The following is a 14,933-nucleotide window of genomic DNA, read 5'->3' as shown; positions in this document are numbered from 1 at the left end:
CTGCAGCTCAATATCCTCAAGAGCTAAATAAGGTGGATGTGAATAGCAACTAAATGCAAATTTAAACATATGTTCATCCAAGTGACCTATCTGTTTTTATTTTAGGAAGTAGGTAGGCCCTAAGTATAACAGGAAATGTAAATCATTGTCTTTCCTGAGAATTCTGATAGGAAATGGAGCAGGAGTTCCCTCAGAAATAAAGACCCAAGAGAAATTCCTTCTGGTACTTTCCCCTGGGTTCTTGGGCTCTTAGAAAGTGGCTGTTGGTTGTCATTTGTCACCTTGTGTGTCCCTGCAGAGTCAGAGCTGCTGGCCTGGATCAGGAGGAGTTTCTGGATCACAGAGGATGCCATTCCTGGAAGTCAGGTGCTCAGTTTTTTCCCTGTCTCTAACTAAGATGAGAATAACTTGTTTGATTGATGAAGTGGAAATCTAAATGAGTTGACCAACATCTCTTTTTTATTCTTGTTTTTTTCATAAAACAGGTTTGTTAATATTACTTGGTTTGGATAGAAAAGTCAACAGAAAGAGAGAAAGAATTGAAATTGTTCCCTGGTCCCAGTTTTTGACCCATCTCACTGCAGTTGTTCCTACAATGTTGTAAACAAAGACCAAAGGATCAGGGTTGACTGAAAGCACCAACACTTTGTTCTGCTCCATAAAATAATCTTGAGCTTTACAGGCCAGATGTAATGATATTTCCTAGCTTGAATCTTCCATCTCATTAGATTTTTATTCTGAATGCTGGATTCTGCCCTTGCAGCTGTACCTTTAGGGTATTCAAGTGTGTGTTTCACTCTTAAATTGTTTTCCCTGAATTTACAAGTTTCCTAAATGTCTTCAGGCAAGAGAAGCTCGAGTTAATGGTAACACAATGTAACTTTCCTGTAACAGAATCATTTGAGTTATGTTTTCAGTCTGATCTGAATAGCAAAGTGAAAAAAGAAAATCAGGGAAGAAAGTGAGGTTACACAGAAGTTAGTGCTAGAAATAACATAAAAAATCATGAATAACTTGTAACATTTAAAGGGTTTTTGTTTTCTTCAACCAGAAAAATATACCTGGCAGTGAGCAGCTGTTATGTGCTTACATGAGTTAATACCAAAACAATAAGGAATCTTCTTTTATTCAACATGCACCAAACAAATCAATTCAAATGCATTTATTCTCTCTGATTTTTATGCAAACTACAAATTGCAAATAGAGTATAAAATAGATTCTCCCCTGTAAGAAAATCTGGCTCCTATTATGACAAAAATATAGTATTAAAGATTTCTTTTAAAAATACCAGCTTTATAAAATGCTAAGTAAAAAACTAACATCAATGGTTGGTTTAAAGCCAAAAGATTAAGCCAAGGATCCATTAGAAGCCCTACAAGAACCTAAAGGGGAAGTATCTTATTCTTGTGCTTATCTACAGCTGCAGTGAGAAATAGTTGCTGTTCCAGGTGCATTAAAAAGCTCATTTCTCTCATTTACTGGGCAAGCATTAAAGATCTTTAATGCCAAGAGTGACAAGCAGCTCTAATTCTCACTGCAGTCCAGAGTATAAAATCTGCTCATAATCTTAATAAAATCAGCAGGCTGACCTTTTGGCTTGAGTTGTGTTAGAAGGATAAAAACAGTTTAGTACAGTCTGGAACAGTTTAGTGAACTTCTAAAAGAAAATGTTGAATTAAGAAGTAATGCAGCACATTTCAAGGATTTGACTGTTTCCTATGAGAATCACAAGAGAAGCAATGCTGGCTGTTTCTGCATTCATTCTGAAAAGTTTTCTCTACTTAGAAAAGGTCAAGTTGCCATTTTCTGCACTGTTTTAAATACATGGTATGTGGAATTTGGAAACTCCTTCCTTGTGCCACCTACAGTTTAATCTGCAGTAAACTGAAAAATCTTAGTGTGAACAAACAAACAAACTGGAACCCAAGTTGTTTGACAAGCTTTAGAAAATCTGGAGATGCATAGATGTGGCTCCATCCTTCCACTTGTTAACATGGTCTGAAATAACAGTTCTGCAGAGTGGACAGGTTTTTTCTCTATTAAACCATAAAGAGATGCATTCTTCACAAAATGTGTGCTGGAATGACAAGAATGACAACTTAGAGCTTCTAAGCTCTTCAATTTATATTATTTGCACAGTCAGATTTCTAAAAATAATCATCAAACATACACTCATCTAATTTTATGTTGTCTTGTGTAACAGTATTTTACAATATTCTTTAATTTAAAAATAAAAATAATTGGGATTATGTGTATTACCTGACAGATCAGCAGAATAGGCTTCTGAAATTCAGCTTGGCAAATGGAACAAATATCATCAGATTCAGAGCACTGTCTCTTGCTGGCTGGCACCCCATAGTGCTGGAAAACAAAGGATTTGCAGCAAATATTAATTTGGAGGTAGATGAAAAAGCCACACCCAAATACCAGGACAGAAAGGAATTTGGAATAAGGGTTGCTGTGTCAGGGAAACTTAAATCCCTAATCTAAAGGAACAGAGTCCTTTTATCTGAAGGGATGTGCAGATTTTTTTTTGTGGGTGATTTTGTTGTTGTTCATGTGACACCAGTATCATTCAGTCAAGGAACTCAGACTGTGAAATGGGAGAATGAGTATACAGGGGTTCATTTAAAAATGCATTTGTTTATTGCTAAAACAATACAAAGAATGGGAATGAGGAATTTCCAGAAGGATTTTCATGTGAACTGGGGTTATGATTTTGTCATAAGAGAATTCAGTACTCACTGGGCGTGTAAAAAATATCCGTAAGACCTGCCTGAAGTTTCTCCATTGTCCAAAAAAGCTCAAAAGCTGAAATGGGAAAGAAAACTTGAGATATGCTTAGTATTTTTTCACTGTGAACTAAAAAGCTCCCAAGCTTTTGATTCCAACACTGGAAGTCTCATCGCTAGTTGGATGTTGGCAGTCACATAAGCACAGCAATAGTTCAGCCTGACCCTATTTTAAATATTTGAAATGTAACCAAATGAAGAATTTAGGCTGAAGTTTTTCCTAGTGGGGGTCTGGTTTTTAAGGGTGCTGAGGTTCTGAAATGAAGCATTGGAGTGCAAATATATCAGCATTATTATCATACTTGCAATGGTCTTTAGTCCTGGAATTAAAGTACCAGAGCATGTGAAGTGTTGGTCATTTTTAAAGCCAAACTGGTTACATTTGGGGCAGATGAGCTCTTAGGAGAGGAGCAGAGAGCCAGTAGGAAGATGGTTCACTTGTTTAGCATCACACAGGACACTCCAGCAGAGAAAATTTAGTTTCCTGGAAAATGGTGACTCTTTTAGCTGTAATTTTATCTTTATTTTTGCAGGTTCTTTGTCTGATGTGAGCAGACCCATGGTAGCTGAGTCTTTTGCTTTGCAATCCCAATCCATTGCTAGATAAAGATGATTTTCAGTCCTGAGCCAGTTCTCCTGGGAGGCTGCAGCAGTCCAACTGAAGCACCTTGGCAGTGAGCTCAGAGGTTCAGAAATGTGTTGTGTCTGTAACCCTCCACTGATTATTCCTGCAGAAAACCACTGGAGAATTCTATATAAAATCTGAGAAGAGTCTAAAGCTTGCATACCTTGAGGATGAGGTAGAGAAGGCCCAGCAGAATGCCAAGGGTCCATCCTAGTGCAGTGTCCAGCTCCCCATGGGCCATGAGGTAACGGAACCAAACTGGTATGGGGACAAACATACGGTAATACTGGCAGAGTTCTTCTAACAGCATGTACCAGTAGCCCTAAGCAAGACATGCAAAGGAATAGCTCAAGATTTAAAACTCCAAGGATTTGCAAAATACACAGAAAAGATGCATTGTTATTCTTTGGAGTAGCTTCTTCTCTTAATGAAACAATTAAATGTGAAGCACACAAAAAAAGAGCAGAGGATGAGTCTGTAACAGTAACAGAATTGACTGCTGGACTGCAGAAAATCAAATTATAGGCTGAATTAGGATGGCTTGGCAGATGCCTACCTACTTAACAAGGTTGTCAGACTTCATTTCATAAGCATTAAAAAAAGTAAAGTTACATGAACAAGGAGAATAACACAAATTTGGTCACAGGGATCAACTTGTCATAAGGCAGAGTTGTGTCCTGCACTCAGGGTTAGAAAGTGAGAATAAGGCTCATTACATGTACACTGTGTGTGCACATGTGTAATCATAAATATTTAGCTTAGCTTTTAAGGAAATAAATTAAGTTTTTCTTAAAATTGTATTTGTAACTCTTTCTATAATGTACACTGGATAATGCCACAATTTGCCACTATTGACCAGATTCTTTCTCTAGTTTAGCCATAGTTGGTTTTTCAGTAAATTTTTTGCATGTTACATCACTGTAGAAAAAAAACCCCAGAGATCTTGATTAAAATCAGTATTTAGAGAAGGCAGTTGTACCTCAGAAGAACTTGTTCTGGTACATTAGAGAGATAAAAACGTCCCAAAACACCCTGTTCAAATGCTACCACATCAAACTGTACTTGCTAATTTCTTTTTTCTGAACCAGCACTAGTAATTGCAATTTTAAGATAAAATGTAATTGGTTTTGCCTGCCTCACCTTGGGAAGCAGATAAAAATAAATACACCACCAGTGAGTGTAAGCTTCTGAGAAAATTATTAAACCTCACTGATTTGAGAAATTAAGCTATGCATCAGATTCCTTGATCTAACACAAATATTCCTTAAGTTTATTAACAACAAAGAAAATTCAGGATTATTTTTGAAGAGACAGAAAAAACAGCTGTATGCATGTGCAGATCTTAAAATCTTGACAGTTCTTGTTGAGCATGTGCAAAATTTGCTGTGCTCCAGCTGCTCCAGGCCAACTGCCTGTGTACACATTCCTACAGAGCAGAAAATAAAAGGTTTGCTTCAACCCCCAACTTGGAGACAGAAATAAACCCATTTATCCAATGATATAATACAAGCAATTGTTTCTGATCAGACTGAAAACCTTTTTTAGCACCAAGCAGAGAAGAACATGAAATCCACAGGGTTTTCTTGCCCACGGTGTAGTGGTGGATTATATACAGACATATTTAATTAAAGATTTTCTCTGGGTAGAATTTAATAATTAGTTACTTTTACCATAAAAGAATCTTCACAAGGAATCAAAACTACAGCTTGTTTCCTTACCTTGGACTTAAAGGACATGATAAAAGAAGGCACCAGGAGAATAAAGCACTTCAAGCCCATGAAGAAGAATTTCAGAATAAAGTCTGTGACTCCCACAATCCAAAGCACCTCCCAAAAGTTCATAAAATCCACAGTGGGGCTTAAGAAGATTAAGCTACAAAAAGAAGTATCAGAAGTTACTGGAGCACCCTGTTTAGAGGAAACTGTAACCTGAGATTATCACAGCAGGTTTAATTAAAAAAGGAAGCCTGGTTTACACCAAGGGGGAACATTTGCTACGAAAATGCACTGCTCATTGTAAATGGATCACTGAGGATCTCTGACAAGTTTTCCATCCTGGAACCTTCTTTGCTGGATCTTCATCACAGCCCCCATCCTCCAGAGCTCAGTTTGCTGTCTCAGTTTGGCATTTAGCCTTTGATTTCCAGCCAAGGCTGCAGCTACAGAATGGTCAAGGGGGAAAAATCAATTGGAGTCATGAACTCCACAGAGCCCCAGGATGCCACATTTGGTATTCCCAAGGGTCAGAGCTGGCACTCAAAGCCAGGAATGTTCTCTGTGGTACAGTCGTGCCATTAAATCAAGTATGGAGTCTGGGAAATTCCAGCATACTGTTTTTAAGTTCAGCACCTGTTAAATTTGGCAGAAGGGGAGGAATAGAGATTAAAGTGAAAGACAAACCAATGCCAGAATTAAAGAAAAACAGCAGATAAAGTGTCCCCAGTGAATGTCTGGGTATTTCATGGTGGGGTGGAGGTGTTTCTACACTTACCTGTGGTACAGGGACTGAGAGTGGAAGGTGTAATACAAGAGGAGAGATGATCCACTTAGGTAGAGCAGTAACCAAGTGCACTGCAACTTGGAGCACCGTTCCTGCAAGGGGGTTGTAAAGACACATTGCAGTCCTTGCCTCAGAACAGTGCTGAAATCCATCCCAAACACCTGGTCTACCACAGGACTTTATCTTAGGGGGTTTAAACCCCACAAAATAGGAGACCTCAATGGAAAGGTAAAGCAGTAAGTTTACTACTTTGATTTTATCATTTGCAGCCTACCAATTTCTAGGTGTACCAAGGTTTTTTCTAAAGACAATCAAAACCCACCCCACTCTGATGAAACAGCACATTTCCCTTTGGGAGTGAACACAGAGCTGAAGATTTAAACTGTCAACTCCTATTTCATCCCACAACTACAGTTAAGAAGGTAATCCATAACTTATAAAAAAGTGATTTCATTAGTCAAAGTCAGAGGGGAGAAAAAAACCACCCCCTTGAATTTTGCAAACCTTGTTATCTGAGAAGTTCCCCTGGACAGAAGCATTAGGACTTTACTTCTATCTTGATAGCTAATATTATTAAGTAAATAAAACAACATGTCTATTCACATTTCTTTCAAAAATGGATTAACTTGTTAAAATCTTGCTTAACTTAAAGAATTTTGTTGCATAGGGTGATACTTACTCTGAGAAAAACCTGATTTACTATGCTTTTGTTTGCATATGCATAAGTTGTTAGCAGCCCAATTCCAAGAGAAATGCCTATTAGGAAAATAGGATCAGTTATAAACATGAAAAGGAAAAAAAAAAAAATCACTGAACTGGGTTAAAAAGCTGCCACTTCTAATATGTCTTTGTAATTAGAATTAATAGCTCAGACTCTCAAGCCAGGATAATTAAGCACATTGTACATATGCCAGCAAAGGAAACAGAAGCCACTGAAATGTAGTTTAGTAAATCTCTCTTTCTGATGAATAAAGCAAATAAAAACAAAGCTAAAAATAAATTGAATTACATTTCAGGCACGGTTATTAGTACATTTCTTGGCCGGGGGGAGGGGAGGAGGGTCTGTTCCCTCCGAGCCCGTTTTGTTCTACTCTACCAGTCATGTGCTGCATGAGGACTTTGACGCTGAGGATCAGGAGGTAGGGCAGGCTCTTGTGCAGCCACTGCAGGAGGCACCGCAGCTCGGACAGGGAGCTGCCGCCCTGCTCCTCCGCCTCCGCAGCCGCATCCTCGGGCCCCGCTGCCTCCCCGTGGGAGCGGCTCTGCGAGCCCGGCCGGGCAGCCCGGGAGGCCGCGCTCTCCCTGGATTCCGCCGCGCTGGAGCCCAGCTGGATCCGCACATCCCCGGGGCAGGAGCTCTCTGCCGCCAGCCTGGCCGAGGAGGAGCAGCAGGAGTCACCGCCGCTGCCCGGGATGCTGTGGAGATGGGCACAGTCGGGGTGCATGGTGGGGGTTGCTCCTGGGGGTTTTTCTAATTTGTGTCTCCTAGAGCGGGATAGAAACGGTTTAAAGAAAGAGATCAAGAGTTTCAGGAAAATAAAAATCTAATAAATTGTACTGAGTGACTGGAAGATTTTCTGAGGTCTGCCTGAGTTTGTAGTGTGGGTCACACCCCCACTCCACAGCAGAGCCCAAATTCAAATGATTTCCTTCCCTCCATGTGCAGATTGTGTCCTGGCTGCCTTAGGAACAGCTTAAAGTGCAAATCAGAACAGCAAAAGCTGCTGGACAGGAGACCAGCACTGGCCTGTACAGGAGAGATCTTGGAAGTGCTGCATAATTTCACAAAAATAGCAACAGCAGTGGGCCAGAAAAGGAGCAAACACTGACGGGAAGGAAGCAGGGAGTACATTTCCATGCATCCATTAATTGGTGAGCACTGGCTCAGACACATCCAGTCAAAAGCCAGTGCATGCTCAAAAACTGAGGGCCATTATGAGATTAATGAGATTACCCTGTCTGGGGAAGGGAGCAGAACCAGGTTAGCCCATTTTCTAAAGCATTTAAAAGAGTGAAAAATGAAATGCAGCCAAATGAGGACTGATTTATCTCTCCATTGGCATCTTTTGGTTGTCTTTTGGGCACTTTTTCACTTCTCTGTGAGTCATTACTTGGATCAAATAGGGTTAAATTAACTTCTCTGGACTGGTGTGACATCAGAGTAATGATTTTGGAGAATGCCTCGAAGCTGAATTTGACACAATACTTGTCACTAGGGAGTAATATTGAAACACTGAGAATTTTGATATAATCCTCTTCCTACTGTTCAAACTCTTACAGATTCCTCTTTGAAAATATTTTTTTCACAGTTAGGTTCACTGGGGATACAGAAACAAAGCAAAACTGGTTTTGCACAGCAAGTTCTGGATGCATTTGTACAAACCTCAAACTCTTTAGCCTTTAAAAAGAAGTTAACATTAAAGAGTAGGACCACTTTAACACATGAATATGAGAACTCACTAATATTTACAAGTGCTGCTCCTCCTACTACTATTTTTTTTTTGTCGGCCAAAGATGACATCATACTTCAAAACAACCTAAATTCTCATTCTGTATTTTTTTGCACACGAATAAAACCGATGAAGTGGAGAGGGTAATGACTAGTGTGGACAGTGTTACAGTGTTACTGAGAGATGCTTTCACAGAAAGGAATAAAAAAGACACCTCATTTGTCCTGCAGTCGGTGTTTTGGCTTCTGCAAGAACTGACAGCTCGGTGCTCAAACAGCCGGAGCTGGAGGATCGCACCGCCCCTGGCACTGCGCCGAGCAAACTTTCAAATCATCCAGTTATTAAATGGGATTTCAGAGAAGACTCCCGCACGTACACAGATTTTGTTCTCCCCCACAAAAAAATTAACTCAAATAAGGCTGTTGAGAAAGGCCCCTTGGCGCATTGCCCGTCTCTCCCGGGGCCGCCGCTCTCCCCGCGCTCCGGGAGCTGCCCCCGCACCTCGCCGGGACCCCCGGCAGGCTTTGAACCGCCCGGAGCTCCTCAGGAGGGCTCGTCCCGGGAACCCCCCGGGTGGGTTTGAACCGCCGGGACCGCCGCACGGGGAAGGAAAGGGTGATCCCGGAGCCGCGTCCCCGTGTCCCCCTCCCTGCCCTGCGCCGTGAGGGGACGCGGCGGGCGGCCCCTTTCCCGCCCTTCCCCTCACGGTACCTCATGGGGCGCCCGGCGCCTCCCGCCCGCCGCCCGCCGCCATCGCCGGGGCCGAGGGGGTGGGAGAGGGCGCGGCGGGGGGAGGAAGAGGAGGAGCCGTGAGGGGAGGAGAAGGAGGAAGGAGAGGAGTGAGGAGGAGGAAGGCTCCGAGCTGGGCGTTGCTCTGGCAACGTCGCGGCCTTCGCCCCGCCGTAGCCCGTGAGGAGGGTGCGCCTCCCCTCAGCCTCAACCCCGCCAAAACGAGGGGGAGGGTCCTGTTGCTTTTTATTGAAAGCCTCAATTAAAATTAATCTGGGAGGGCAATAATAAGGAAGGAAATGAAGGGATGGATATAAAAGTATATGTGTACTGCGGTGTCATTACTTGTCGGTGGCGATTAAGGGAGCCCTGCTGTCTGGAAATTGGCTTTGCCTCCCAGGAAACCTGAGGAAAGCGCTGCCCTAGTTAATGCTGCTGTAGCTCTTGGGAGAGGCTTGGAATGAAATAGATACAGGTTTTCTTTTGAAATACGCTCTTGAATAAATTAGTTTGCGTCCAGAAATGGCATCTGTTTTCCCTGGCTCAGATATTTTTCTAGAAAAAGTGTTTAGGTATGCAGATCACACGGAAAGTGGGACTAATATCTAAGCAGCTTTGAAGATCGCTGCTGTGTTGTTTTGAGTTAGAACAGAAATGCTGGTTTAATTCCAAAGTTTGAATACAGCAATGCTGTGGGGTCGGTAACCCCCGGAGAGGGAAAGGATGGGCCCTTAGATGTAGATGTTATGAAGTGGAAAACGAAGTGTTTGGAAGAGTTAAGTGGCCTGGCGTTCAGTGACACCATCTAACAACAAAGCTTCTCTTTTATTTTCAAGGAAGTAGCTGAAAACACTGGCTGCATCTCTGTGTCTCTTGGAGGTAGGTTTTGAGGAGGCAATTTGGTCTACTTTTATGAAAGCATTCTAATTTTTGAAACTGTGCCTAGAATTTCCCGACTGGAAAGTTCAGGTCACATATCCTCTGCGTTCTGCTCAGGCTGTGGCTCATGGATTGGAAGGAGCCTGGGCTGGTTATTACAAATATACTTAAGTATTAAACGTACCCACAGGCCTCCTGTTCCTGTAGGCCCTCTGAACTCAGAAGACCTTTCTCATTTGTGTAGTTTTTGTGTCTAATTATCTCAATGCTGCTCAGTAGCAGCACCGATGCAGATTTCAGATGCCTGGCAGGAAGCACTCAAAAAATTCTGTGGGCATGTCCCCATCCTTCCAAGGATAACACAAACCTGTTGTGTTTGGCTTCTGCTGTGCCATATTGTTCATTCTCCCACTCTTTGCTCAGTCACTCACTCACATTGTGTTTGGATTATGAAGGACAATGTGAAAAAAAATCCTAATTTGCTTCTCAAATCAGTAAAAGCAATTATAAATCTTTTATTTTTAAATAGTGGTTTATGATTGGAAATTATGCATGCCTTCTGTACATCGCTTGGAAGGGTATAAATATAAAAGATTTGTTCAGCTGTTTCTTTTTTGTAATTATAAAATGCATTAAAGTACAAATGTAGCTTTAAATCCACGTTGTTCTCAAACTGTTTCTCATTGCCACATGCACTGAAAATATGAAATTCATAATAATTCGTGGCAGTTTATTAATTAGTGGTGTTTGCTCGTGCAGGTCGCTTGCTGATTTATCTCCAACTCACAGCTCATTAGAAGGTGTGTAACTCTTCAGAGATGTTGTTATTTAACAGGTATGTTTTCCTAGTCCCATTAATGACCTCTGGATTTAGTAACTCCTGACACAAGAGAGATTTGGGAGATTATTCACAGAAAATTCCCATGGGCATTGGACACGTTAGGTCATAGAATACCTTGTGATAAATTTACCAATCTGAGTTTGGATTCTACTCCCAGGATGCCAATAAATTTCACAGAGTGCCCAGGCACATTTTCAGGTGTTTATACACTCAGAAGTATCCCAGACTTTCTTATCCTCCCAGGAACGGGTGGTACCTCCTTAATTGGTGCAATTAGCACTTTCCATCAGTGTGTACCTGCTCTTCCTGGGGTTGTTCAGTGCATGAAAACTCTGGAACAAACTCTGATCCTTGTGGAGCTCTGCCTGGGGTGCCCTGGCAGCTCAGTATTTACCTCTGCAGCAACAGTTACTCCCTCCTAGAAGTTGCTGAGAGCTTGTTTTATCGGCAGAAATATTAGAAGAATGTATTTTGTGTCCTAAAGGAGCTCTGCAGAAACCTGAGCAGGTTAAGGGATTACAATCCTCACCTTTTGTATCACCTTTTTTCATCAGAAGGAACTGGTGCTCTAAAATGAGGTGTGCAGCATCATCTGTGGTGGAATTTAAAGGAGCTGATCTCAGATACAGGGAAAGCAATTTTAGTTAATGATATGATAAAAAAAAATGGGCCTTTTGGTAAGAGTCTGTAGAATAGCAGAATGTCCTGAATATTCAAAGGCTTTATTGGTTTGTCTTCATTTTACCCAAAATGCATGGAAAACCTGCAAAATTAAGGGAGTTTAGTTTAAACTGTTTGAAGGATTTGAAAGTCCTGCCAAGAGGCTCAAATAACCTTTAAAATTCGAATGTTTCCTGAGCTTTGAGTGCTCCATCTTTTAAAAACTGTCTCCTGCAACTCTACAAACCCTGACTTCAGTTTGTATTTCGAGCACAAGAAAACAGCTCCTGTATCTGAGAATAAAGCCCAGTTCTGAAAACACCCCTGAGGTGATGGCTGAGTTTCACTGCTGAACTCTGATCCTCTAAGCTTTGTCAAGGAGACTCGTGAGGAATTCGAAGCAGATATTTTTGTATTGCAATGACATCACCCCGTTCCCCGAGGTTTCCAGAAATCTTACAAGCCCTCTGTGTACAGCAGCCTGCTCATTCCTGTGAAGTCATTCTAAACTGAGAGTAATTCCACTGCAGTGCAGTCATGTAATTGTCCCAAAGCTGCTGAATTAGATCCCGGAGTCTTGTTTTATTTTTTTTAGGCAAAGATAAAGCTTTGAATGAGAATCAGCCAGCGGAGCCACAAAGGCCAGCTGTAGTTTTTGCTCCCTGCACAGGAGGGTGCTCAGCCTCTATCTTTATCTGCAGGAAGGAGTGACTCCCGTGCTCATCAGGACCAAGTGGAGAAGCTGTTTACTGAACCGGGCTTTTCTTGTAGTGACACTGGAGGATCTGTTAATTCCAGTGATTCAGAAATTATTCAGATGTTCAGGAATTTCGGGAGGTGTGTGTTAATTGCTGCTGTTAGACCATTACGGAGGTATTTAGGTCAGAAGATGTAAAGATCGTGACGTGTGTATTCTCTAATGGGTGTCCTTAAAGGTGCCTGAATTTTCAATAGGATCTTTGAAGTTTCTCAAGATAAGGGGCTTTTCTCATCTAATTTGCTCATCTGAACGTGTGAATCCCCGTATGAATCGTTCAATTGAACAGTGGAGTCTCATGTGTGTAAACATGAGGGGATTTACCAGGAAGGAGTAGATGGGTTTGTTAATTTATATTCCATTTGTAGTACCTGCTAGTAGTTATATCCTTAATTATTCTGTATTTTCCTTGTTAAATCAAAGAACATCCCGAGTTGGAAGGGACCCGCTGGGATCATCCAAGTCCCACTCCTGGCCCTGCACAGGACAGCCCTGGCCATCCCACCATGTGTGTGATATACAGCAATGCATTTTATGTTCCAACCCAAATTAATCTTCTAACATAACTCATAAAATGGAATTTGACTTTCTGTTTAACTTTTCAGGGATCAAAGAGGGGTCCTGGATGTTGTTGTCTGGTCAGGTTTTAGTCAAGTGAGTTTTCTGTCTGAAAGCAATTTGTCAAACCTGTGTGTTGTACAGTATTCCAGCCCTCTGGGTGCACATCTAATTTAGTCACTGAGGAAAGACAGTTTTGTTTTTAAAAAGCAGATGTCTGGAAAAGGAAATATCTCCTTTCAGATGTTTTGGAATAAATACAAACCCAGAAATGTAGTAGGCAAAATCTTGTTTGCTCTGGTGAAGGGGATTCGTCCCCTTAACATCAGCACATAAATATTTGCTTCATTTCAGTCAATATTTACCTCACAGATCAATAAAACTTGTTTTGCACTTCACAGAGTTAATATTTACTTGCTGTTTTTAGCTTGGTGACAATATTTTAAAATTCTCTTAAGAATATGAGGGGCTCTTCTTTTCTAACAAAAATTTTGTTTTAACAGAGGTGTGTTAGTTTATTAGGAGGTGTTATCAGACCATGTTTGTCATGTAATAAGATTATCCAGATTATGCCTATAACACTTTACAAGTATGAAAAGGGTTTTTTTTGCTTGAAATTGACTAAATGTCTTACCAAATTTAAAAGTAATTGCTTGTGTTTGTAAAATTAAGCTGTAAAACTTAAGACACAGGTGCTAATTTGGAAGAGAAAGTGAAACTAAAGTACTCCTAACTCTGAAAATTATTTTTGTTTTGGAAAGCAAGCACTAACTTAACCATTTTTTCCAGTTAAGTCAAAGCCAGGCTTGTATGGTTTAGGAGGAAATGCAGAGATGAATTTTAGATCCTTATAGCTGACAAGACCAGGACAAGTTCATTTCCACGGAAAAAACTTTCCCCTGTGCATTTCATATTTCCATCACAGCTCTATCAATAGCTGTGTGCTATTTCCAGGGCTGAGGTGTATTAGAAGTCGATCCATGGCTTTCAACCTGCTCCAGCCTTTGTCTGCAGCCCGTGGGTGAGGGCCAGGCCCAGCTCCTGTGTCTGCTCCGAGGAGATAACGGGGTGCTTGTTAAGCCACGTGTGTTATCACACTGCCATGTACCCTGCTCCTGCCTGCTGTGCTTAACCCCAGTCCTCAGCAGCTTGTTTACATTTCTGTCACAAAAAAAAAAAAACCCAAACATCTCCAGTTCTGTCCCTCAGAATGGCGATTTTGTGACTGATACAATTAGAGATGAGGGTGAGGTTGTTTAATGGAAGTCTTCAGTTGAACTAAAATCTCTGAACTAAATCACAGCACACCCATATCCTTCAAACTGTCAAACAAAACATCTGTTTATGATAATGATTATCTTAATTGAAGAGTTCTAACTCATGCCATGTTTTTCTTCATTAATGGAAAGAATTAATGAAAGAATACTTAGGAAAGTACTTAACTACTTAACTAAGAACTACTTCTGCAGTGAAACAGTGCTGAAGGAAAACTGGAATTCATCTTAGACTTCTAGATAAACTTCCTCCTGGTGAACTTAACCAAGTTAACCATTTTTCAGCCTCCAATGCTGCAGTAAAAATGTGCTTCCTTAAATCTGGCTTGCTTGCAGACAGAGTCTGACACACTGGATTTAGTACAGCTGCAGAATTAAAATTCAAAACTCCCATGCTGCACAGTTTCCCCACGTGTTACATAAAAATGCTGTGCAGTTCCTCTCTCCAAAGCTCCTCTCTCAGGGCTTTAGCTGCCTGTTTGCCTCCCCTTTGGTTGCTGTTTTCATTTATACACAATCCAGTTTTACACACACACCCAAATTACCATTCATTGTGAGATAAATATGGCAAATTGATAATTCTGCCTGATATTGACTTAACACTCAAGGTGTGACAGCTTCAGAACATACTTTGGAGTTATGCTGTGTTTCAGGTGATGGGAGGAAATGTGGGTTTCTTTGAACACCTGATCTGTAGAGCTGTGATGGTTTGGGTGTTGTTGAGTTTCAACATCCCCAGTTTGGGATCCATCTCTATCTTGTTTAATCCTTCAAGGTAGAGAATGGCTTAGATTCGTTCCCCAGATTTTCAGGATTTTTCATCCAGAGACTGAATTTCATTCAGGAAGGTTTTTGGGAAAGTAGGGAGT

The 14,933-nt window shown here is 41.2% G+C and overlaps 1 protein-coding gene across 1 annotated transcript; it reads right to left on the bottom strand.

Annotated features, from left to right (window-relative positions):
• Positions 1 to 184: 184 nt before the first annotated feature.
• RNFT1 (ring finger protein, transmembrane 1) lies at positions 185 to 9,122 on the bottom strand. The gene is made up of 9 exons (XM_084219372.1): positions 9,078 to 9,122; positions 7,013 to 7,401; positions 6,596 to 6,672; positions 5,908 to 6,008; positions 5,136 to 5,289; positions 3,581 to 3,739; positions 2,746 to 2,811; positions 2,260 to 2,361; positions 185 to 2,077 (listed from the first exon to the last, which is right to left on the bottom strand). Exons 1-9 carry the CDS (start codon positions 9,080 to 9,082, stop codon positions 1,943 to 1,945), a joined length of 1,188 nt encoding a protein of 395 aa, XP_084075498.1. The 5' UTR covers positions 9,083 to 9,122; the 3' UTR covers positions 185 to 1,942.
• Positions 9,123 to 14,933: the final 5,811 nt, after the last annotated feature.

Source organism: Fringilla coelebs, assembly GCF_963513975.1.
Source record: "Fringilla coelebs genome assembly, chromosome: 20".
Classification (NCBI taxonomy): domain Eukaryota; kingdom Metazoa; phylum Chordata; class Aves; order Passeriformes; family Fringillidae; genus Fringilla; species Fringilla coelebs.
This window is presented reverse-complemented; position numbering and strand designations above follow the sequence as displayed.

What these genes read in the sequence shown, in the direction of transcription:
- RNFT1 (XM_084219372.1), bottom strand. An exon ending in CCTCATGCAGCACATGACTG is followed by an intron (nt 6,673 to 7,012) that starts GTAGAGTAGAAC and finishes TTTTCCTAATAG; the next exon opens with GCATTTCTCTTGGAATTGGG. An exon ending in CTATTCTGCTGATCTGTCAG is followed by an intron (nt 2,078 to 2,259) that starts GTAATACACATA and finishes TTGTCATTCCAG; the next exon opens with CACACATTTTGTGAAGAATG.